This window comes from Urocitellus parryii, chromosome 2 (assembly GCF_045843805.1).
Source record: "Urocitellus parryii isolate mUroPar1 chromosome 2, mUroPar1.hap1, whole genome shotgun sequence".
Lineage (NCBI taxonomy): Eukaryota > Metazoa > Chordata > Mammalia > Rodentia > Sciuridae > Urocitellus > Urocitellus parryii.
Window position 1 is genome coordinate 82,903,121 of NC_135532.1, and position 26,305 is coordinate 82,929,425.

Consider the following 26,305-nt stretch of genomic DNA (forward strand, 5'->3'; position numbering starts at 1 on the left):
TTTCGAGGACTATGTTGAACAGAAGTGGTGAGAGAGGGCATCCCTGTCTTGTACCAGATCTTAGAGGGAATGCCTTCAATTTTTCTCCATTCAGAATGATGCTGGCCTGTGGCTTATCATATATTGCTTTTACAATGTTGAGGTATGATCCTGTTATCCCTAATTTTTCTAGAGTTTTGAACATAAAGGGATGCTATACTTTGTCGAATGCTTTTTCTGCGTCTATCGAGACTATCATATGGTTCTTATTTTTTAGTCTATTGATGTGGTGGATAACATTTATTGATTTCCGTATATTGAACCAGCCTTGCATCCCATGGATGAATCCTACTTGATCATGGTGTATAATTTTTTTGATATGTATTTGAATCCGGTTCGCCAGAATTTTATTGAGGATTTTTGCGTCAAGGTTCATTAGAGATATTGGTCTGTAGTTTTCTTTCTTTGAAGTGTCTTTGTCTGGTTTCGGAATCAGGGTGATGTTGGCCTCGTAGAATGAATTTGGAAGTTCTCCCTCTTTTTCTATTTCCTGAAATAGCTTGAAAAGTATTGGTGTTAGTTCCTCTTTAAAGGTTTTGTAAAACTCTGCTGTATACCCATCCGGTCCTGGGCTTTTCTTAGTTGATAGTCTTTTGATGGTTTCTTCTATTTCTTCTATTGTTATTGGTCTGTTTAGGTTGTCTATATCCTCCTGGTTCAATCTGGGCAGATCGTAAGACTTAAGGAATTTATCTATGCCTTCACTATCTTCTATTTTATTGGAGTATAAGGCTTCAAAATAGTCTCTGATTATCTTCTGTATTTCTGAAGTGTCTGTTGTGATATTGCCTTTTTCATCCCGTATGCTAGTAATCTGGGTTCTCTCTCTTCTTCTCTTCGTTAGCATGGCTAAGGGTCTGTCAATTTTATTTATTTTTTCAAAGAACCAGCTTTTAGTTTTGTCAATTTTTTCAATTGTTTCTTTTGTTTCAATTTCATTAAATTCAGCTCTGATTTTGATTATTTCTTGCCTTCTACTTCTTTTGCTGTTGTTTTGCTCCTCTTTTTCTAGGATTTTGAGATGAAGTATGAGATCATTTATTTGTTGGTTTTTTCTTTTTTTGAGGAATGAACTCCAAGCAATGAATTTTCCTCTTAGGACTGCTTTCAATGTGTCCCATAGATTCCGATATGTTGTGTCCGTGTTTTCATTTAGCTCTAGGAATTTTTTAATTTCCTCCTTGATGTCTTCAATAACCCATATGTCATTCAGCAACCTGTTGTTCATTCTCCAAGTGATGCTTGATTTTTCCTTTCTTCTTTTATCATTGATTTTCAGTTTCATTCCATTATGATCAGATAAGATGCATGGTATTATCTCTACCCCTTTATATTGTCTAAGAGTTGCCCTGTGACATAATATATGGTCTATTTTTGAGAAGGTTCCATGTGCTGCTGAAAAAAAAGTGTAACTACTTGATGTTGGGTGGTAAAGTCTATATATGTCAATTAAGTCTAGGTTGTTAATTGTGTTATTGAGTTCTATAGTTTCCTTGTTTAACTTTTGTTTGGAAGATCTGTCCAGTGGTGAGAGAGGTGTGTTGAAGTCTCCCATGATTATTGTATGGTGGTCTATCAGACTCTTGAACTTGAGAAGAGTTTGCTTGATGAACACCGCTGCACCATTATTTGGGGCATATATATTTATGATTGTTATGTCTTGTTGGTTTATGGTTCCCTTGAGCAGTATGAAGTGTCCTTCTTTATCCCTTTTGATTAGCTTTGGCTTGAAATCTATTTTATTAGATATGAGTATGGACACGCCTGCTTGTTTCCGCTGTCCATATGAGTGGTATGATTTTTCCCAACCTTTCACCTTCAGTCTATGGATATCTTTTTCTATCAGATGCGTCTCCTGTAGACAGCATATTGTTGGGTCTTGTTTTGTGATCCATTCTACTAGCCTGTGTCTCTTAATTGGTGAGTTTAAGCCATTGACATTTAGGGTTATTATTGAGATATGGTTTGTACTTCTATCCATATTTGTTTGTTGATGTTACTAAACCTGATTTGTTATCCTCTTTGACTACTTTCCCCCCTTTACTGTCCTACCTCCCATTGTTGGTTTTCAATGTTATTTTCCATTTCCTCTTCCTGCAATGTTTTGCCAAGGATTTTTTGAAGAGATGGTTTTCTAGCTGCAAATTCTTTTAACTTTTGTTTATCATGGAAGGTTTTAATTTCATCTTCTAACCTGAAGCTTAATTTTGCCGGATACACGATTCTTGGTTGGAACCCATTTTCTTTCAGTGTTTGAAATATGTTATTCCAGGATCTTCTAGCTTTCAGAGTCTGTGTTGAGAGATCAGCTGTTATCCTGATTGGTTTACCCCTAAATGTAATCTGCTTCCTTTCCCTTGTAGCTTTTAAAATTCTTTCCTTATTCTGTATGTTGGACATCTTCACTATAATGTGTCTAGGTGTGGATCTCTTATGGTTTTGTACATTCGGCGTCCTGTAGGCTTCTAGGATTTGGGATTCTGTCTCATTCTTCAAGTCTGGGAAGTTTTCTCGTATTATTTCATTGAATAGGCTGTGTATTCCTCTAGTGTGGAGCTCTGTGCCTTCCTGTATCCCCATGACTCTTAAATTTGGTCTTTTGATATTGTCCCATATTTCTTGGATGTTCTGTTCATGGTTTCTTAGCAGACTTGCTGAGCTGTCTATGTTCTTTTCCAGTTGAAATACTTTGTCTTCATTGTCTGATGTTCTCTCTTCTAAGTGATCTACTCTGCTGGTAGTATTCTCAATTGAGTTTTTAAGTTGGTTTATTTTTTCCTGCATTTCTAGTATTTCTATTTGTTTGTTTTTTATTTCCTCTATCTCCCTGTGAAATTGATCTTTTACTTCCTGGATTTGTTTGTCAATGTGATCTTTCATTATCTGATTTTGCTGTCTCATGTCTTCCTTGAGACTCCAGATCATCTGAAGCATGTATATCCTGATCTCTCTATCTGACATTCCATCTGTTGCAGCTATTACCTCTTCTAAAGTTGAGTTGACCTGCATTGCCTGTGGTCCTTTCTTTCCTTGTCTTTTCATACTGCTGGCGTTTCTTTCTGCTTGGTGAAACTGTTGTGTTTTGAAATTTTCCCTCTATTTATTTATATTGCTCTTGTATAGTTGAATAATCACCCTTGCAGGGCATGTAGTGGCTGTGATCCTCCTCCAATTGGTGTGATCCGTCTACCACGCTGGCAGGCCCTAGGTCTGCTCTGCTGGTCGGTCAAAGGTCCGCCTACCCAGCAGGCACGAGGGGCACCTCTATCACTCCGCAGGTTGCTGGGCCTAACCTCCCGATGGGTCGAAGGTTCGCCTAGCTTGCAGGGGGCTGCTCCCGGAGCGAGAGCTAGGCCTCCCGGGGGAGCCCGGATGGTGGAGGCCCACTGCCGGTTCAGGCGGGGCGGGCCAAGCCGCACTGGGTGCCGGCGGCTTGCAAACGCGGCTGGTATCAGCAGGACTTAACTCCTGCACCCGCTGCGGGGGCACCTTTATCGCCGAGTAGCTGCGGTCGCGTGGTTGGGAACCGGGCGGGTGGGGCCGCTTCTCCCAGGGCGAGAGCTGGGCCTCCCGGGGGAGCCCGGATGGCGGAGGACTGCCGGTTCAGGCGGGGCGGGCCAAGCCGCTCCGGGATCCCGCGGGTTGCAAAGGTGGCTGGCGTCTGCAGGACTTAACTTCTGCACCCGCTGCCGGTTCAGGCGGGGCGGGCCAAGCCGCTCAGGGATCCCGCTGGTTGCAAAGGCGGTTGGCGTCTGCAGGACTTAACTTCTGCACCCGCCGCTGGTTCGGGCGGGGCGGGCCAAGCCGCTCAGGGTTCCCTCCAGTTGCAAAGGTGGCTGGCGTCTGCAGGACTTAACTTCTGCACCCGCCACGTGGGCACCTTTATTGTCGAGTAGCTGTGGCTGCCTGGTTAGGAACCGGGCGGGTGGGGCCGCTTTTCCCAGGGCGAGAGCTAGGCCTCCCGGGGGAGCCCGTATGGTGGAGGACTGGCGGTTCAGGCGGGGTGGGCCAAGCCGCTCAGGGTTCCCGCGGGTTGCAAAGGCGGCTGGCGTCTGCAGGACTTAACTTCTGCACCCGCCACGTGGGCACCTTTATTGCCTAGTAGCTGTGGCTGCCTGGTTAGGAACCGGGCGGGTGGGGCCGCTTTTCCCAGGGCGAGAGCTAGGCCTCCCGGGGGAGCCTGTATGGCGGAGGACTGGCGGTTCCGGCGGGGCGGGCCAAGCCGCTCAGGGATCCCGCGGGTTGCAAAGGTGGCTGGCGTCTGCAGGACTTAACTTCTGCACCCGCCACGAGGGCACCTTTATCTCCAAGTAGCTGAGGCCACCTGGTTAGCTTCTCCCAGGGCGAGAGCTAGGCCTCCCGGGGGAGCCCGTATGGCGGAGGACTGCCGGTTCGGGCGGGGCGGGCCAAGCCACTCAGGGTTCCTGGGGGTTGCAAAGGTGGCTGGCGTCTGCAGGACTTAACTTCTGCACCCGCCACGTGGGCACCTTTATCGCCGAGTAGCTGTGGCCGCCTGGTTAGGAAGCGGGCGGGTGGGGCCGCTTCTCCCAGGGCGAGAGCTAGGCCTCCAGGGGGAGCCGCCTGCCGGAGCGGCTGATGGTTGGGGGACTAGACCTCTGTGCCCGCGTGGCCTTCCAAGATCCACTTCTCTGGGGCAACCTGTCACTTCGAGTAAACCTACCAGTTCACGGCAGCTCTCCTCTTAAGGAAGTTATGCTAGAAGTTCCTCCGTAGCTAGGCTGCAGCTGTTTCGATGAGTCTTTCATATCCCGTTAAAGTGGAGACGTTGGAGTCGCTGCTTCCTCGCCGGCCGCCATGTTGGATCTCTAGCATAATGTCTTCAAGTTTCATCCCTCTTATAGCATGTGATAGGATCCACTTCCTTTTTACAGGTTAATAGTATTCCTTTGTAGCATACAGCATGTTTTGTTTGCCTACTTCTTTGTTAATGGATGTTCGAATTTCTTCCACCGCTTGGCTATTGAGAATAATGGTCCGGGAGGGGAGAGGAGGAGGGATAGTAGAGGATAGGAAAGGCAGCAGAATACAACAGACACTAGTATAGCAATATGTAAAACAGTGGATGTGTAACCGCTGTGATGCTGCAATCTGTATATGGGGTAAAAATGGGAGTTCATAACCCACTTGAATCAAAGTGTGAAATATGATTTGTCAAGAACTATGTAATGTTTTGAACAACCAACAATAAAAATTAAAGGAAAAAAAGAGAGAGAATAATGGTCCGATGAACACATGTGCAAATATTTAAAACTTGGCTTTGAATTCTTTGGGGTTTATACCCTGAAATTGGCCTACTGGGTTATATGGTAGTTCTATTTTTAATATTTTGAGGAATTGCCATAGTGTTTTCCACAGTGGCTGCACCATTTTACAGTCCTACCCACAGTACAGAGGCTTCCAGTTTCTCCACCCTGTCCAATACTTGTTATTTTCTTATTGTTGTTTTGTTTTGTTTTTGATAGCAGCCGTCCTAAAGAGTGCAAAGTGATAACTCAGTGTGGTTTTGACTCGCAGTTCCCGGATGACTAGTGACGTGAGCATCTTTTCCTGGGCTTGTTGATCAGGCGTATATCATCTTTGCAGAAAGTCCTTAGCCCACTTTTTAAAACCAGGTTATTTGATTTTGGTTGCCGCGGAACTGTCATCTTTATCTATTTTGGATATCAACCTCTTAACAGATACAGGATCTGCAAGTATTTCCTCCCATTCCACAGGTGGTCTTCACCCCATGGCAGGTCCTTTGGTGGGCAGAGGTCTTAAGTCTGATGTGGTTGTCAGTCTTTGCTCCCTGTGCTTTGGGGTCATGCAGAACAAGTATTGCCCAATCAAATGGCATGAAGCTGCCCCTGTTTTCTTCTCCGAGTTTTGTAGGTTTTTAAGATTTTTTTATTTGTTCTGTTTGGCTGTACATGACAGTAGAGGATATTCAGAGTTTTATAGTTTTAAGTCTTACTTTTGGGTCTTTTAGTCCATTTTGAGTTAATTTTTTATATGATGTAAGATGAGAGTTCAGGTTCATTCTTTTGTCCACTGTCCCAGCACCGTTTCTTGCAGGGACTCTCCTCTCCTTCCTGAGCAGTCTTGGCATCCTCGTCAAGATCCATTGACCATATGCAGGGTTTATTTCTGGGCTTTCCTTTTTATTCCACCAGTCTGTTAATCTGTCTCTATGTCAGCACCACACTGTTTTGACTATTTTAGCTTTGTGATGTGTTTTAAGAGCAGGAAATGTGAGTCCTCCGACTTTGTTCCTTTTTATTTTTACTTGATAAATTCCAAAATGAATAATTTCATTAAAATCAGATGGGAAGTCACTATATTAGATATCATTTGGACAGATTTTCATAGTCAAGTGAAAATGGAAGGTTGAGCAATTATTGAGTGTTATCTGAAAATTTGAAATGATTTACCTAGTTTCAAGGGCAAATTTTGCTTCAACCTTAAATTATACAGATGTGTTACTACATTATAAAATTTCACAAAATAATTGCATCTGACCTGTTCTTTTTAGACTTGATTTATATCACTATTTTTGTCCATAGAAAAGTTGGAAGTTATATGTCTAGAAAAAAGAAAAGTCACATGAATTTCTACCATCTAGAAATAGCTACTATTACTATTTAGTGTATTATACCCTTTTAAACGTTTTTAAAACGCAAATGTGTACACAAATTTTTTTATTTTTACATGCATTGGTTAATAATCTGAGTGGATTTACTGAAAGTTCATATTTGTACAAAATAAAATTATGTGCACTTCTCTTCTTTTTACTTAATGGTACTTTGTGAATTAAAAAAAAAAACGTGTATATCAAATCCACACTATCATTTCTAAAGGCAACTTTCTACTCCATTGCCTTGGATGTACCTTGGTGGGTTATTTGCACCAGTAGGCATTGGAATTGTGCTTAGTTGACTCCCACCCCCGTAAACAACGCTTTGGTGATTCTATTGGTACACATACACCTTTGCCCAGTTGATTATCTTTTTAGAATATATTTCTAAGAATGAGAATACTAGGTAAACTCTTTTATTGAGTTTGATGATATATTTCTAAATTTCCCTCTTAAAAGTCACAATTTACATTGCCCCTTGAAGTGTACCTATTTGCCTTTGATTATACCAACACTGCACCAGTTTTTAAGTAAAAATGTTGTATTTTCCCTTCAACTCACATTTACTTGATTAATAATGAATTTAAGCATTTACATAATGGATTTAAAAAATTTTTAATTGCATATAGCTTTTTTAGGGTTTTTGACATTGTCGTTGTTACTGCGGATTGAACCCAGGGGTGCTTTACCACCAAGCTACATCCCCAGTCTTTTTTTATTTTTTATTTTGAGACATGGTCTCACTAAGTTGCTGAGACTGGCCTTGGAATTGTCATCCTTCTGTCTCAGCTACATAAATTTCTGGAATTATTTTATTTACAAAATCTTAACCTTATTAAGTTTATGTTCTTTTGGGATGAGTGTTCTTTGCCTGTTTTTAATTGTAGTGTCACTTTTACTCTAATGATTAAGTTTCACCTTACAGACTTAAGTTATAGCTAATACTATAATTAGGATAATTTTTCAATTTTGTTACCTGGTATCTATGTTGATGATGCTTTATTTTCGCCCTTCAGTTGTCATCAAGTTTTTTTGTTTGTTTTTTGCCGGGGGGAGGGGGGGTACCAGGGATTGAACTCAGGGGCACTCAAACACTGAGCCACATCTCCAGTCCTGTTTTGAATTTTATTTAGAGATCGAGTCTCACTGAGTAGCCTCGAATCTTGCTTTTGCTGAGGCTAGTGTTGAACTCATGATCCTCCTGCCTCAGCCTAAAGCCGCTGGGATTATAAACCTGTACCATTATGCCCAGCTTCAAGTTTTTATTAAGGGGATGTAGCTCATGGTAAAGTGCCCCTGGGTTCAATTCCCAGTTAAAAAAATAATAATTAATTAAATAAAATAAAAATTTAGAAAAAAAAGTTTTGTTTGATTTTATTTTACTTCATTTCATTTGTTTATCTTTTATTCAAAGCTGTCAATCCCTTCCACTTTGGTTTCTTATCGTGCCTAGAATATCCCACGTCAAGATGTATAAGTATCTCTCTACATTTTTCCATTGTTTTTAGGGTTTGCGTGGCATTTTGGTCCTTTCATATCAAATGTTAAAAACCAGCACTTTATTCATAAAGTTTTCTAGTTCAATTTATAATAGAAATGCCAAAGAGCACTGACTTCATATTCCCTCACTAGTACTCCAACCCCAATATAGGAAAGGAGTGGACTGAGACGAATCTGTAATATAATGGAGTAGGTAATTATTAAGTGTCAGCTGCCTGCCCAGGAAGGCTCTAGATGTGCTTCTCTAAGACACTGTTGTACGGAAGGCTTTGCATACTTTTTTTTTTTTTTTAACCACAGAACTGGTAATGGAGACTGCAGGACAGGTGTGATGTAAATTTTGTTGGCTGCAAATGTGGGCATAGATGACAGTGCTAACAAGGATTATTTTCCTTTCTCTTCCAGATTTTATAGGAAGACTAAACTTGTTGGCTTTCAAGACATGGAGTGCGTGCCTTGTGGAGATCCCCCTCCTCCCTACGAACCGCACTGTGAGTGAACACGGTCAAGTCAAGCCAAAGCAGGGGCCTTTTACAAAGTTTTCATTTCTTAAACCTTTCTTCAGTTGGCAAAAGGAGCCAAATCTATCTCTACCACGGGGCTCATAGGATTCTTTTATCCCACTCCTAGAGGACATAAAGCGTCTTTGTTGTGTGTCTCAGTCTTTAAACTGCCGGTTGATTTGAATCTCAAAGTGAAATGCAGACATTTTGCTGCTGCTGTGCTCCATTCAATTCTTATCTTTCATTTAGATACATAATGCAAGCAACTCCAATTAACTAGGTGGTCCAGACCCTAATGCTAAATGTCTTTGTGCTGTGGCCCCATGCATTCCTGGGTTTTCCTTTCTGAGTCCCCAGACATGATCATGTGGTGGTGTCTGCCTTTCCAAAGACAGTCCTGTCTGTGAATCCTCTACCCTCATTAGCGTATCATTAGGTGGACTCCTAGTTCACTTGGTTTATTCCCTAACTTAACAAATAAATGAGAAGAGAGGTCTTACTGTATGCCAAGGATATAACCATTAATGAGACAATGGTACGTTTTCCTCTTCATATTAACATGAGTTAATCATTTTGACCCTATATTTCCTTAGCTATAAAAGGTATTTGTTACAAGTTATCAACCATATTGATTTGGAATAGGAAGAAGAGTAACAGGTCACTCCTCTTAATTCTAAACCCGCCAGTGAAAACCTGAGGATGCGGGGAAAGGGGAGAAGTCAGCAAGTGGGCTCCCCTCAGGGTCCAGGGGATGCTCCTCTGTGTCAGAGCAGGGCCTTTGAAGTGCTGTTATTCACATAAACCAGAAACAGCTAAGTCCAGGCAAGAGAAGGATGGAGAAGCATAGGTGGCACAAGTCTTTCTAGGGAGAACTGTTGTGACACAATGCCTAATACATGGAGTCAGTCCTTTTCCTTCTTTCTACAAAGAAAGTTCCCTCCAAAAGAATTGAAAGTTATTGCATCATTGGATAAGGGCATTCGTGTTATTTCTCTTTCCAAGAATGCCATGGAATTTTGTAGTTCATATTACCATATGAATTATGAACCAGAATGCATTACTCTCCATTCCTAATTTGAAGTGATAGAAAGCTGGGGGGGGGTGTAGAACACTCTAATTTCTATAGAAAATCTGTATTAACCATCATTTTGATAATATGTAAACATTCACCAGTTCATTGCAGTGAACAAATGCAGTACCGAATGCCTGTTAGTTGTCAGTCACAGTACAGGTGCTTTGCTTATTTGACTTACTCTTCTCAATAAATTCTATCATCAGCCCCAATTTGTCAGTGAGAATATAGATCCGGAGATGTTAATAGCTTTCCATGTTGGCTGGTACATGGCAGAGACAGTATTTCAACCCAACTATGCTTCACACCAAATATTGGGCTCTTTCTACCAGGCTCTGTGTCTCCCTACAAAAAAAAACATCAAACTATATGACCTGTCCTGCATGTTGACTTTTCTTATGTTGTTTGCTTTAATGTTTGCCAGTTAACAAAACCTCTAGAAATCCATTATATAAGGGATCCTGAGAGGTGTTCTTTATGCAGTTGCACAGCCCATAAAGGACATGTCCTTTTGCCAGTTAAAACTCAGCAAGCTGGCCATGCCCAGGGCTCAATCAGCTGTGATTTAAGTTAAGGAGCAAGTTCAACCCAAACCATCATGCAGACTCTCAGAGAAGTAATCAGTATTGCCCAGCTTAGAGTTAGTTAGTATTAAGGGTTTTTTTCCCCCCTTTATGGTATTTGGTTTAAATGTAATATAATCTAGTAAAAAGTTTGAAACTTTGGAACATTTTGCCTTTGAGGCTTTGGCTAAGCTTAGATGTCACAAATTAGCCTTTGAACATGGGCCACATGCATCTTTTCATGTATTATGAAGCCCTGAAAAGGTGTAATTTTGAAAAGAAAATTAGTTTAACATAGATAGATAGATAGATAGATAGATAGATAGATAGTTATTCTCCATGTGTGAAATTCTTTAGAAATCAAAGAAAAATAAATCATTTGTCAAAGTAAAAAATACAGTGTGCACAGCGAAGGACCTTTCAAACCACAAAGTAAGACAGTCTGGTCCTCTTTAGTACGGTAATTCTTATCTCTGGAAAAGAAAGCTTGCTGCCTTTGGCTCTGTTCTTGGGAATGATTCCAGAATGCAAATAATCTCCTCAAAGGACATCTTGAAGTCTTTGGAGGAAATTGTGCAAGGCGCCTTATGTTTTCATTTCTTCTACTTCGGGCTTTTCAACTCACCCACAAAGGCTGCTTCTTAGTGATTTCCCCTGAGGAGTTCCTGTATCGCTGAGACTCATGGCTGTAGGAAAGGGATGACTCCCATGCTTTCCCAAGGAATGGGGATTTTTTTCAGGGATGCATGGGGTAATGAAGAAGCCGGGCCTTCCTGGAACCCAGGAGTCAGTCCCAGGCGGCCCTGGAGCCGAGGGTCATAGTTCCCCGACAATCGGAGGTTCTGCACACTGTGTGGGGCCCTGTCGTCAGCACAACCACTGTGTCCTCTAGTTCTTCCTCATGCTTCTAACAGCCCACTTTGCTCTCTACTTGCCTGTTCACGGTTCAGAGCAGTCTGACTGGTCTAGTTGAATACCATCATCCTGTGAGGCAGGACCTTACTTGGTGACCTGTAGAAATAGTCATGCGCCACCTGATGTTACACTCAGTGATGGACTCAGTGATGGACCCCGTGACTCTGTAAAGGACCCTGCAGTGGTCCCAGAGGATTATAGCAGAGCTGAAAAATTTCTGTTGCCTCATATTTTTGCTGTATATTTTCTATGTTTAGATACACAAATACCATGTGTTACAGTCACCTACAGTATTTAGTACAGTAACACACTGTATAGTTGTAGGCGAGAAGCAATAGACTACACCATATAGCCCTGGTATGTAGAAGGCTGTAACTCTAAGTTTGTGTAAGTGTATAACTTACTCTATGCTTTTCACACAGTGACACAATTGCCTAATAAAGTTTGTTTTTTTTGTTGTTGTTGTTACTGGGGATTGATCCGGGGTGCTTAACCACTGAGCCACATCCCCCAGCCCTTTTTTATATTTGATTTAGAGACAAGGTCTCACTGAGTTGCTTAGGACCTCAATATGTTGCTGAGGCTGGCTTTGAACTCACAATCCTCCTGCCTCAGCCTCCAGAGCTGCTGGGATAACAGTGCCACCACACCTGGCCCCTAATAAAGCATTCTTAGAACATGTTCCTGTCATTAAGCAACAGCTGACTGCCACCACACATGGGGAACAGGCGGAGCCCTTCCTCTTTGCGGAGCTTCCAGTCTAGTGGGGGAGTAGTTAAATAAATCCTGACTCTGAATTAAACAGTATACACATACCCCACATGCAGATGCAAAACATGACAATGGTAGGTCCCCTTCCTGGCACCGTGCACAGTGCTCTAAGACTGTCTGTGTAATGAGCAATGGTGTGGTGGGGTAGGCATGGCTTTCCTGAACAGTGGCTTTTGAGTCATGATTGAAAGGATCATCCGGAGGAGAGGAAACACAATAGGAGACTAAACAGAAGGACCACAAGGAAGAGTGAAGCATGCCCTGACGCTTTGGATAGAGAAGTCAGTGATCACTAGAAATGTCCTCTGGACTTGGAAACCCTGAGGTCTTTGATGTCATCAATAAGAGCCCTGCCGTGAGTAGTGGAAACAGAGCAAGGTCATGATGAAATTAGAAGCTAACATCAGGAATGGAATGGAGATGGCCACCGCAGACCACCCATTCTAACAGGGTGATGGGTGAAAGAGCTGTGTGGCTGATGCCGGGCCTTTTAATTTAGCAGTTTTATGTCATTTACCAATGGGACTTGTTCTGAGAGACGAATCATTAGGCGATTCCATCGTTGTGTGGATATCATAGGGTATGCTTACACGAACTCAGACCCTGTGTTGTCAGTAGATGATATCATCTTGTGAGATCACTGCCATCACATTATGTCATTGACCAAAACGTTGTTATGTTGTGCACGACTGTCTCGGTTTTTAGGTAAGAGATACATCTGCATGTTTGAAGATTGGAGGGAAGGTTCTATTTGACGATTGAGGATTTCTTTCTTTCTTTCTTTTGAAATTGAGGATTGCCTCTGAGACAATTAGAGCGTGACCAGGTGGATGGAGGAGGATCCAAGCACAGGAGGTGGGCTGGCCAACCCACCATGATGGGCTTCTTCATTCCATGGCAGGAGTGTGGAGGGTTCTGTCTCTGGGAGGCAGGAGTAAGGCAGGAGCCAAGGAACTCCGAAGCTGGAAGAGCATAGGTGTTGGAGGTTCTCAGCACAGAGTGGGGAGGAGCTGTTGGATCAGTAAAATAGAGTGTCAAAAGTCCCACTGGAGACTGTGGTCAAAGTGTGGCATTAGTTTGCTTCTCCTAGGACATTTCTAGGGGCCTCTGCTATGAGGTTGTCTGAATTTGCCCCAAGACATCAAAGCCTCTTTAAAGAGGATGGCCATCTAATAGCATGAATATAACTTTAAATGAATGCAAGTACATTTTCTTATACTTATGCAATATCTGAGATGAACTAAGTAACAATAGAAAATGCCAGGCTGAAAACTTCCCAAGTTTCTGTCATCTGTCCAAGGGCCACCCTGGTTCCATGCCTGTTGATGGCTGGTATAATTTTGGGAAGTGACAAAATTCCCCTAGGGGCAGATTTCTTCCCCTATTAAATGGAATGATACCTGTTAAGGTAAGTGCTAAGGGAGATCATGTGACTGCCCTGAACAGTGTCTGGCTCTGGCAGGTTGACCTCCTGGCTTGCTCCTTTGGGCTCTTAATGACTGCTTAGCTCTTCTCTCTTGGTGTTTGGAGAAGCTGCTATCTTGATGAAGAAGCCCAGGACTGTCCAGGAGATGTGGTATTTAGCAGAGGCAGTGGTTCAAAGAAAAGCAGCGAGACAGGCATTGCCTGGCTCCAACCCCACGCAACAGGAAATGGTATGATGGGAAGTTGAGGAGAATTCAGCCGTCAGAGCACAAATAGGTTCTCTACAGCTTAAATGTGCAATTGAGAATATCTAAAATCAGGGCCAATGGCAGGTTCCTGGAGTCCCAGCTACTCTGGAGGCTGAGGCCGGGGGTTCAGATTTGCATCTTGGCTCTGTATTGTACTGTAGCATAAGCTCAGGCAGACCCTCTCCCTTCTTGGAATTTCTGTTTGCTCCCTAGAAAATGGAGATGATAAGGCCATGTCTATAAATTTGGGATAGAACTAGGTGAACTAGTATCCAGTAACATGATACCAGCCAGAAGAGCAGCTGGGCCTGTCTCCATGCTGGCCTGCCTTGTTCCACAGTGAACTCACCTGCCCTCCCTCCCCCAGGCCTGCCCCACCAGGTGTGCTGTTTGGAGGGTGCCTGGTGGGTGTACCCTCCTGCGAGGATCCCATGATGCATAGGCTTTGATGTTTGCCTTGCTGGTACTTCACCTCTGCTGGTGGGTAACCAGGGAATGATACTTAAAGGGGCCACCATGGAGTTTGGCATTTAGAAAGCTCTCATGGCTAGACTGGCTGAGGACACCTACCTTCAGCTGGGTTCTTTCCTTTGTAGCCCATTCCTGAGGCTCCAAGCCCCACTACTCACAGATGAGCACGAAGCCCCTGCCCCTGAAATAATGATGGATTAGTGATGGTCATCAGTCAGTCCCCTCATAACTCCTTCATCAGGTCACTGAGAGCATCAGTTGGTGATGATGACTGTGGGCACACAGGGGTGACTAGTGTGGCATTACTGTCACTTGGAGATAAATAAGAGGCACACTGTGTATGGAAATAACAACTGCAGGCTTTGCTCTTACTGAATCTTCTGATCCCATTTGGAACATTCAGGAGAAATAGAGAAAAACACACGTGAAATTTTAGAACTATATCCTGCCTTGGGGCTGATAAGGAAGAAATGCAGATTTTGTTCGATTTCTTTGAGCAATGTTTACTTAATTTGGAGCAAATACTGTGGTTGGAACAAATGGTTTTGAAAAAAAATTCAAAGTGGTTTTCACCAGAGGACAACTTTATTTAAGTGTATTTAACCTAGATGTTTGCTTTGTTCTCAGGGGCTTTGTAAAACAAGCCACGTGATTCCAAAGAGATAGAGATCAGATAAATCACTGCATGGGAGAAAAAAAAAAGCGGGAGCTATGTTGACCTGTAACTGTTTAGGAATTTTACGTGGCTCGGTACACAGAAAACAGTTCCTTGTACCATTAGGTAATAAATCACATTATTAAAAGATGATTATTTTCCAAAGGAAATTTAAAGTGTCTTCTTATATAACAAATACAAGTAATTTCAAAGTGAACTTTTAAATGAACTTTCTAAAGAAATATTTGCTCATTAAAGATAACTTTTTAAAAGGTTTTTTAAAAAATTTAAACTTTATTTTATTTATTTGATTTTATGTGGTACTGAAGGTGGAAGCTAGGGCCTCACCCATGCTAGGCAAGCGCTCTACTACTGAGTTACAACCCCAGCCCTATTTAATAGAAAAAAAGGGTGGGGAATAGCAATATTCCCCTAAACTAAACATTCTCAATGTTACAAAATACAGAAAAAAAAAATACAGCATTTTGAGGTTTTTCTTTCTAAATTAATTTTTTAAATATAGATGTAAGGGCTTAATGGTAGAGCACCTGCATAATATTTGTGAGGCCTTGGGTTCAATCCGTGTGTGTGTGTGTGTGTGTGTGTGTGTGTGTGTGTGTGTATAATGATGCTGTATATGCAATTTTTATCTTTTTCCCACTTTGGTTATAGTTTCTCACGTATTACTCATAAGCATTATTTTAAAGGCTGTATTGAATAATGTGTCCTAGAGGTATTTGCACTGAGCTGACTTTTAAGGCTGTCTGCAGTACACACACTGCCATTCAGCAGAAAGGGCAGGATGCAGGCAGGATGAGGCAGTCATTTATGGACTGACAGATTGATGCCCACAAGTCTATTAATGTCCAGAGACACTCCTATTTTTAATTTCTTAACATGCAATGCCTAGATATTTGTAGTAAGAATGCCTGGCAAACACCTCTTTTAAAGAAAACAAAAACAAATTTAAGAGGGCATGAAGTGTGAGTCTTTTGAAATCAATGCCAATATGGGTTTCAGGTTTTCTTTAAGAGAAGGGAGGGGAGGCAGAGGCATGGGAAGAGGAGAAGCAGCAAGTTCCTGGTGGCAAATTCCAAGTTGACTTCAGCTTCTCCTGAATATTTTATTTCCTAACCCTGAGGTTAAGAAACCAGTTCCTGGTACCCTCCCAGCACCTAGTACTCATCATTCCTGGGGACTTAAAACACTTGAATCTGATCAGAGAAAATGACTGTATAATGGGATACAGAAGGGAGTATATAGGATCCAAAATCACTTTCTGGAAACAGCATGTGATTTTTATTATGTGTAGGTATGATTTTACTTTTGTTTCTGCATCAGTTTTTCTGATGAGTTTGCTAATACTTGATGGCCTGATTTTCCAGAGCGCTTACTGGGGTGTCTCTGCATTATGGGTCCACAGAGTCCTAATGAAGGGCTCAGTTTACTGAGGGTTTTGAAGTCGTTTATGGTCCTCAGACCAAGACTCCTGAATGTCCAGCCAGGGGATTGCTGGCAGGGGTGCTGCTTGTGGTACCTGACTGTGGGGGAAAAGGATGAGTGCCCCTGCCCATTTTAAACAGATATCTACCTACTGCAATCCTGCTAACCAGAACGAGTAGGATAAGAAAGATGAAACAATAAGATCAAAGGAAATTTAGCACAGACAAAGCAGCCCCTAGCTTGTGGAATACAGATTAGAAAGCCAGCCATGCCCTCTGACATTTGAAGCAGGGATTCCTTCCTGTACTCATCCGCTCATTGGTTGCTTTAAATAGGATTGCTCTTTCTGCCTTTCTTTCCACTTTCTGTAGTGAAGTGCTTTTCTTTAACCTGTCTCTTTCTTGTTTGGGGTTATTATGTGATTTCATGATTTTATGGAAAACAGTCTGAAATAATGGTAAAGGTTGCTTATGTGGAAACCCAGCTGACAACACAAAAATCAACCCGTTGTTGATCAACCTGTGAAGTGCCAGCACTTTGACTCTGTGTTGAGAAAACACACCTTGCAAGCCCTCCCTTAGAATCCATTTTATTTGTTTGTTTGTTTGTTTGTTTATTGCCAGCATCGCTGTACCAAACCAGCCGTGGTGGAGGGAACTGTAAGAGAGGAAGAAACTCCTAGAGGCAGAGAGAGGGATGCAAGAGGAAATGAAAGGGCAGCCTGCAGTCAAGTAGGGAGGAGTCGGTTTTTACCAAAAAAGCAGCCACAAGAGCCCAAAACACTCTGTAATTTTGTGACATTTAGTGTAGAACAAACAGACCTCCTTATCCTAATGACTGACCCCTGAGGTTTCTCTCTAATGCCTCTCAGTATGATAATTATAGTTCTCATTATTATCCTGGACCCCAAAAAAGGGTGGAGAGGAGGATCAAATTACATTTGTGGAAGATTTTCCCCCTATGGGGCTGGGGATCCTAGGAAAGTGCTCTACCACTAGTTATCTGCCCACTCCCAGCTAACGTCTTTTTAAGAAGGCTGTTGCAATTCATTTCAGAATGATATATCTTGAAAATGATCAGTCTTTTATTTTAAAGTTTATCTGCTTATCATGGTCAACATTTGTTGTTTAAAATATGCTGAAAATTTGTTAAAGCATGCTTCTCATTTTCTGGGATGTTGAAAACCCTGGCTGGGCAGTTTACACATCCTGACCTCTTCAGAGAAAAAGTGCATCGTCAACATAATTGCTTTGTATGATTATTTGGCTATTTCCAACACATATCTTCCAAATGTCTTTCCCAAGCTCCAGTTTCACTAAGTTACAAGAAAACAGAAAATTCTTTTTAAAGTTTCTTAAACTTATGTGCTCTGCATTTATTCTTTTCTCCCAGTATAAAACTGCCAAATATTTGTAAGCCATTAACTTTGTCTGTTATCAGTGAAAAAAAAAAGAAAAAATAAATAATGAGACTAAATTCACAGCACCCCTTGAACCTGGCAGGAGCTGGTGCTGAGGGGTCCCTGTTTGCCTGAGACTGTCTGGGAGGCCAAAAGGCTCAGGAGACAGAAGACTTTGATCAGGCCCTCTGAGAATTGTCCCAGTTGCCTATTACCCAGTCTTCAATAAATCTAACTTCTTTAGCTCTTATCCTCGGTCTTTTTTAGGCATTTAAAGCTGGTGAGCTGGTTCAAATATTTACACATGAAGAAACAGGTTATGGTTTGTTAAAGGGTATCGCTAAATTAAGTGAATTTTAGATTAAGTGCAGTTTATCTAAAAAAATATAAAGTCCAGCAGGCCTCTTTCACTAAGTGTGGACTTTTACAAATGGACCAGTGACTTGTGTGTGTACCCAGTAAATGCTAAAAATAAATAAATGTGAGATTATGGAGAAAAACAGTCTAACAGTTGATGCCAACCCTGCAGTGGAAATACTCAGAGATCAGTTCTGGGGCATTTATTCTCGTGAGGTGGCATGTGCAGGAGACAACTCTGTCCCCTGTGGGCTCACACAATTATCATTTAAAAAGGGAGGAAGTGATTTTTTTTAAGACTCTTTCAACATAAGTTTTCTGAGACATAACTTCCATACAAGAGGATGCACCTATTGTAAGTGAGTTTTGACAGATGTGTTATACATTTTGCTAATGATTGTTCCTGATGAAGACACAGGATACTGCTGTCAACTCCAAAAGGAACGTGATGCCTTTTAAGCATTACCTTTCCTGGAGTGGCCTCAGAGGGGTTCTCTTTATGAACTATCTTCAGGATGTTGTTTAGACACCTTTTTATTCTCTCACTATTTTAAAACTCATGCACGTATGTATTATCATGTTCTAACCATGTCTCATGTTTCCATCAAGAGACCTAAGGGTTATGGTATAAAAATTTGTCTTTACATGACTTTCTGCAACATCTCCAGTATTGAACTTTTAAAAATATCATTGAAAATTCATAATTCCTGAAGAGCTTGCTAGAAGACTTGCTTTTCTTAAAACGAGAAAAAAAATGATTTAAAAATTCTTAGTATTTGACTGTTCAACTCAGGAAGCACGTCAAGGAATACCTTTTGAGTGCAGGAATGCAAAGTGCTTCGTAAAGACATCTCCCCTGTGTTGGGTAGCTCAGCTGCCCCCTCCTTCAGTGATAATATCCCAAGCACAGACGAAGGCACTAGGAACCCCAGGTGAAAACCACACACTACATTTCTTGTCCTCAGGGAGTTGAAATGATCCAGAGAGGAGATGTAATTTATGATAAGGTGTTGAGGAAAGGCCTGACTAAGGTGGGCTTTGGTCAGGGCCTAAAGGAGGGGCAAGGGAATGGCCCACTCAACAGGTTAGAGTCCAGTGTGTGCAGTGGATGGAGTGGGGTGTAGATCAGGTAGACCATCCAAGAGACTCTTGTGAGCTGAGAGATGTTCACTACAGGAATGGCTGCCATTGAGAACAGGCTTCCAGGGAATGAAGGAGAAAGCAGAAACTTAATATTCTAGTTAGGTAGAACATTTACAGCAGATATGATGAATGCACTTTGAGGAACAGGTTTTCCACCCTTTCTCAAGAGTTGATTATTAGTTTAATTAATTTAATCATTGCAATTTATTTAATTTAGCTTAAATATATTCTATTTGATTGCTTTAACTGTGTTATTTTTAAATAACATATTGGTCATACAGTTGGCTTTTCATATCTAAAGAGTTCACATTTGCAGATTCAACAAACGATGAAAATATTAGAAGAAATACATCTGCACTGAACATATACAGACACCTTTTCTTGTCATCATTCCCTAAACAATACTGTATAGCAACTATTTATATTTTATTAGATATCGAGATATCTAAAATGATTTAAGTATACAAGGATGCAGGTTATTTATGAAAACTTAGCTATCTTATATCAGGGACTTGAGCATCCTTGGACTCTGGAATCCAAGTGAAGAGGGGATATCTGAGATCAATCCCCCAAAGATACCAAGGGACAATTGTGGGGTTTTTTGGCTCCTTGTGAGGTCAGTGAAAATCTTGGAATAACATTTGGTTGATTTTTTTTTTTCTAAACCAAGGCAAAAAACACATTTGGAAGAGGTTAACAAGATTTTACATCATACCATAAGATTTTGCATCATCATAAGTGCTATCTATTATTTTAGGCCCCAGGGACACAGATAAAGGTCTAAAACTAAAATCAGGGGGTGTTCTCTCTAATCTCTAACACTAATTGGAACTAAAATTGGCAGTTTTGCATAATGAACACACTTTGATCATCTCAAGACGAATGCAAACTGGTCTGTATTTGATGTCTTTCATGGATTGGCTCATTTAATCTACACTGTGAAGAAAACTTGATTTTGAGCCCTGGTCCTAACACTGAATTTTCAGATAGATAATTTAATTTTTGTGTCTTTCTTCATGTACCAGAAGACTCTAATAATTGTAAGAGGCAACAAAAGATGGGTTGAATTCCTAAATCAGTTTCATGTTCCAAATCTCAAGAAAAGTGTAGTCTGTCTGGTCTAACCCAGAGTCTTTGGCTCTTTCCTTTAAGTCCCGTTAGTTGTAAAATTATCAATCAATAAGCAGTAACAATTTTGCTGGAATTGGAGTTAGCAGGAAATACTGTCTAATCTACATTTCTCTTTTCACAAACCAGACCCAATCAGTCCGGTTAAATTGTGCACATATACACAGTTTTTCTTAGTGGGAAGTTCATGGGTAGAAATAATTTGAGTTTCATCATCTGAGAATAATTTCACAGGAGATTACTTCTTTAAATACTGCAGTAAGGTAAATAAGAATGCTCCACTTTACTAATGACAGGGAACCTGAGATCACAGGATGCAGGGTCCTGAGGCTACAGCATGCCCATGTCAACCTGGCCTTCTCCACAGATGAGGTAACATGGACAAGGCCATACTTTCATAAGGACATGGAGTCAGGGTCTCCTATGGAGTCTGGCACTCAAAGAGTTAAGGAGATTCCCTGCTCTGAACAGGGAGGGCAGAGACCCAAGTTTTGTGTCTTTGTTCCAATCCCCAGATGGCAATCCTGTCTCAGTCCCAATTGAAGCACAACTATTTTTGAGCCTGCGAGCCCTCGGCACAGATGTTCAAGGCCATAATGATGTGTTTCTTTTATGGTGTCTTTTCTGTTTCTTGGTGTAGAAGTTTAAAAGCTTCATTGTTTCATCAGTCAAATAAACACAACAAGACCTTATAGGTCGGTGAGATAATAAAAAGAAGAAAAACATTCTTGAAAGCAGGAAAATTTCTTTTAACTTTATTGTCTTTGCAGAGAAAGACTGTAGACAATCTGTTGCCATTTTGTGGCTTATACTTTTTTTTTCAGTGTTAATTATGGCATTTATAGTAATTAAAGTACAAAACAGTTATACTTAGAATCCACCAAGTGCCAAAGAGGAATCTCAAGTAATGAACTCGCTCCTGGCATAACAGACTTTCTTTGAACAGGGCATGGTGGTAAATGTCTTCAATCAATCATGGAGTCAGAACTGTGGGCGATGATGGCCCGCAGTTCACCTCCCTGCCTGGCCAGCCTCTCTCCTGTGGTAACTGCTTTTTCTGTCTTTCCTTTTTCCCTCCTTTCCCACCTCAAAGACATGCATGATGATATTGGACCTATACAACCCCAGTGGGAAACAGATCTCTAGGCTAAATCATCTGGAAGCAAGATTGAGAATTGTTGGGTTTTTTCTTTTAAATATAAAATAGGATTTATAACTCACACCCAGTAGAACATTGGTGGGGAAAACTGCTTTGGTTTAGATTCCACATTTTCTTTCTTTCTTTTTTTTTTATTGGTTGTTCAAAACATTACAAAGCTCTTGACATATCATATTTCATACATTTGATTCAAGTGGGTTATGAACTCCCATTTTTACCCCGTATACAGATTGCAGAATCACATTGGTTACACATCCAGGTTTTTACATACTGCCATACTAGTGACTGTTGTATTCTGCTGCCTTTCCTATCCTCTACTAACCCCCCTCCCCTCCTCTCCCCTCCCCTCCCATCTTCTCTCTCTACCCCATCTACTGTAGTTCATTTCTCTCTCTTGTTTTTTTTCCCCTTCCCCTCACTTCCTCTTATATGTAATTTTGTATAACAATGAGGGTCTCCTTCCATTTCCATGCGATGTCCCTTCTCCCTCCCTTTTCCTCCCACCTCTCGTCCCTGTTTAATGTTAAAGATTGAGAATTGTAAGGACTCAATTCTATTATTTACTAAGTCTCCATTACTATGACCTTCAGTCTTCCAGCAGCCAAGTCCCTACCTTAGATTTTCTTCCCTTGTGATAATGTATCTCTGTTTCATGGTTAAACTTCAGAATGCTGCCACTTGCCAACCACATCCTGCATGCACCCACCAAGGACCTCTCAATCGTTCTAAATTTTTTTTTTTTTTCAGTGCTAGGGATTGAGCCCAGGGCCATGTGTGCACTAGGCAAGTGCTCTGCCACTGAGCCACACTCTCAGCCCTTCCTTCTTCACACTTGTCCCCTCCTGTCCCTGGGCTGCTGAGGATCCCTTCATGCTATTTTCTTTTAGTTTTATTGCAGTTTCATGATCGCATTTCTGCTAGTGTTAGATACTGTCTACATCTCAAAGACTGGAAGACTATATTTTTATCTTGTCCATCTATAATGTTCTTTTGTCTTGTTAAGAAGAAATCCGATCTGTTCAGCTCAATCCCTTACAAGGACCATTACTTTTCATTTTCTGGATAGAAACATTCACATTTTATATTAATAAATAAAATCCAGTCAAATTTAAAGAAAAATTTGAACATATTTACCACTTACTGTTGATAATAAAGCAAACAGTGAGTCAGTAACCAGTCATGACAGGTGTTGCTGGGACGCTTACGCAGATCATACTCCTTCTGTTCTTCTCCCAGGTGCCACCCCTTTGCTCCCACCAGTGTTGGGAGCAAACCATGAAGGGTGACAGCTCAGAATCCCTGCTTTCTGCTTGTTTCTTAGGTGGCTTCCCAGACATTAAAGTGTGGTGTGAGCCAAGCAGGCTTCTGTGGCCAGTCTGGCAAGTCGGGAAGTGGTCTGTGTGCCCTGAGCTGGCAGGACACAGGTCAGGTAGGAGGCCATGCATTTGAGAGGGGAAAAGGGAAACAAGAACTAAGGCAGCTGTAGGAGGAAGGAGAAGCAACCTCCAGGCAGGGGATTGGAAAAACAAATTTCTAAAGAAGTATATACTGCAGGGTTTAGTGGATATGCTAAAGTCTTAATTTTCCAGAAATAAAAACACAAAGAACTTATTATTGCAGTCAGAATGAGTTATGGTAGTGTGGTTTTCAGCTTAGGAACAACAGCAGCCAAAAAAAAAAAAAAAAAACAAAAAACCCTATATTGGCACAAGCACAGTGATTTGTGCTTATGTTGTTAAGTACCATCAATTTACTTCACAGTTTTAGATGATGTTTTCATTTGACTAACACACTTGGGTGCTGAGGAATGGAGCAGTGAGGAGAGTTCTGTGTGATGCTACCAAAAAAGAAAGGAGTTTGGCTGCCCGAGGGACTGTTAAAACACATGGAGGCTGTTTATGTGGTTGGAGGAGGTTTGCATGGAAAAGACCATCTCCATTGAACAAGGAACCAAGCCCACACCAAGTAGAGCCCTGGGCCCTTCTGGCTTAGTTTTCAAATCAGTATTAGTAACCAAGCAGATTAGTAATACAAGTCAGAAAACATAGCCAGTTATTTTCATCAGAATAATTAGAAACCCACATTTCTACCTCATACTGCCAGCTTATTGACAAATAAATGCTATCACCAACTTCCTTGACTACTAAGTGCATCCAGCTTTGAGGGCGAGAGATTCTCTCCAGGTAAAAATTAAAAGGTAAAGGCAAGGAGTGAAGGTAGAATTGGCTGGAATATCACCAACATTGGATGTGATTTTCATGGGTCGGTTTATATCTGGAGCTAGAAATGCTATGGAGAGCCAGGTGGTCTTCTGGTCTTCCTTCTCCCCTTCATCCTCTTCCTCTCAAGTGTAAGTATCTCTCTCTCCATGTTGGTCATTCATAATGTCACAGATGTTCATCTGAGTGTCACCAATCCCCTCTTGTGACTGAACTAAGTCCAACTGACTTGTCCTCAAAGAAAATTAGCATGTGCTCCTGGAACTTCTCTTTTCTACTACCATCCTTGTTAGTAACAGGAGACCCTTTGAATATTGACAGCAGACCTGGACAAACATGTACCTATGAAAGAAAATGTAGATTTTTTTCTCTTTTCCTTTCAGGCTCATTTCTATCAATCCCTTTTCCTTCCATGTCCCCTTTTGTCATGTGATTTAAATATGTGGTGATATTTTTGCTTAACGTTGGTTTTCGTTTCTATCCTTGATAGTTAAATCTAAACCATTAAAAAACAAAATTATAACAAATTTAATTGTTATGATCTTAATTGGTTTTATTTGCTATTTGAGAATCCGGCAGCAGTCACTACCAAAAATGGTTTAGATGGCTCTGCCCAGCCACATGGGCAAGTTATATTTATAGCCACAGAAAAGGAAGTGAGGTCCAGAAAATGAAAGAGGTTATAGCTCCTGCCTGTCTTATCTAAATGTCTGTCTCAGACTCTTGTGATTAGCTGAGACCAACCTGTTACAAGAGTAGGTTACAGTCTTTTACATCTCAAGTTAGGGAGCAATTCACTGTGTATGAGACCTTTAGGCCAAACTTAAGATATGTAGATGGGTAGCTTCAGACCAGACTTAACAAAGCCATGGTCTTAGTGCTGAAGCAGCTAGGGAAGAAAGAATCAGTCTGTCTAAATCCTTACACCAACAATACTCAATAAAAACCTTTGGAATATATTTTGAAATTACCACAGAAGTCATAATAATAAGTCATAATACTAAGTCAAAATACTATCAGTGTGCATCTCAATCATGCAGATGTAGTACTCCGAAGAAGTGTATCAGGAAAAGTAGGTACAGGTGCTATAGCTGGTCTTCCTCAACTGGAGTGAGAACCTTAACCATACGCATTCCTTTAAGGATTTGTCAGGGTTTGCCTCAGCACAGCATTGCAAGGGCTATCTCTGTAACTGATAAATAATATTCAAAATTTTCTTACTTGCCTACCACAGATTTTTTTCTTCTAAAGGGTTTTCTCAGTACTGGCTTTACCATTTTATTCACAAAATTCTTTGAGGATTGTTTTGTGTTTGCTAACTGTTGCTAAATGTTACCAATTAAGAGATCATTGTGGTAAGGTCCTTTTGAGATTTTTAGGTAAAAATAGTAGCATCTAAGTCTTTCGTAAAAAAAAAAACAAATGTAAACTTCCAGAGCAAACTATTTGGGTTTGTTTTTATCATTATCTTTCCTTTTTAACTTTCCCATGCTCTAGGGATGTGAGGACACATGCAGGAACAATCAGTTGTAAGTAATTTATTCCATCAATTTGCTCAGCCACCCACCTACTGTATAGATGGCTTCAGTTAAGAGACAATCTAGATCCTGACATAGCATAATATCTGATTCCAAATAATAATAGGAGATGCATGGCCTACTCTTAGGAAAGTTTGACTATGTGCCATGTACCATGCAAAAATCCTATTAAGACAGGTACTGTCACTTCTGGTTTTACAAATAAAGAAACTGAGACAAGGGGTTAACATTTGCTTGTAAATGGCAAACCCAGGATTTGAACCCCGATTGTTGACTGCAAAACTGTTTACACATTAGAGTGTGCAGCACCTTCTGATAAGTTTTAAAGCCAGGAGAAGAGAGAAGGGACTGATGGCCTGCTCATCTGCATGCAGCCTACAGCGAGGGAGGCTTCCATCTAAATCCTGCTTGTTATTTTTTAAAAATTGCTGTTAATTGTACATATTTGTGAGATACAATGTGGTGATTTGATTTGCATGTACTTTGAGCCATCTGAATCCTTTCAAAAATTCCATCTGTGATCCCTCAAAAACAAAGTGCTTAAATTGATCAATTAAGCACCACTTCAGGATCTGCCTCCACCAGAGGCCTCACCAAAACTTCAAGTCAGTTCTTCCGAATGCGTGTTTGCTAGTTTACTTCTCACTCAGTAAAATCAGGTTCGTGCACATACCACTTTAATATGTGAACTGTTTGTTGCACTGAGTCTACCATTTCCGTCTGTTACTATCATGTTTATTAATTTATCTGGGCTATCATTTCTCTCATTTTCTGCTTCATCTGTAGGTCTAATTAAAAGCAACTGTTCTTAATATTGCATTCTTATGTTAACTCTTTGGTTTGGAGTAATGTTCTGTCTGCACCAAACGATGAGCAATCAATCACATAACCTTATTTCTCTCTCTGAAAAGTGATCTAAAGACGCTCCGTTGCCTTTAGTTAAGATTTTTCAATGGGGCTGGGGATGTGGCTCAAGCGGTAGCGCGCTCGTCTGGCATGCGTGCGGCCCGGGTTCGATCCTCAGCACCACATACCAACAAAGATGTTGTGTCCGCCGAGAACTAAAAAATAAATATTAAAAAAAAAAAAAGATTTTTCAAGAGCAGAGATAAAGTAGCAGCTA

At 41.1% G+C, this 26,305-nt stretch overlaps 1 protein-coding gene across 6 annotated transcripts in view; it reads left to right on the forward strand.

Annotated features, from left to right (window-relative positions):
- Positions 1-26,305, forward strand: part of Tnfrsf19 (TNF receptor superfamily member 19) — a 99,398-nt gene that overhangs the window by 43,432 nt on the left and 29,661 nt on the right. For all 6 annotated transcript variants that reach the window (XM_026394920.2, XM_026394918.2, XM_026394921.2 and 3 more), the window contains one exon: positions 8,579-8,664. In XM_026394920.2, coding sequence (XP_026250705.1) covers positions 8,579-8,664 — 86 coding nt within the window. The remainder of the gene's footprint in view (positions 1-8,578; positions 8,665-26,305) is intronic.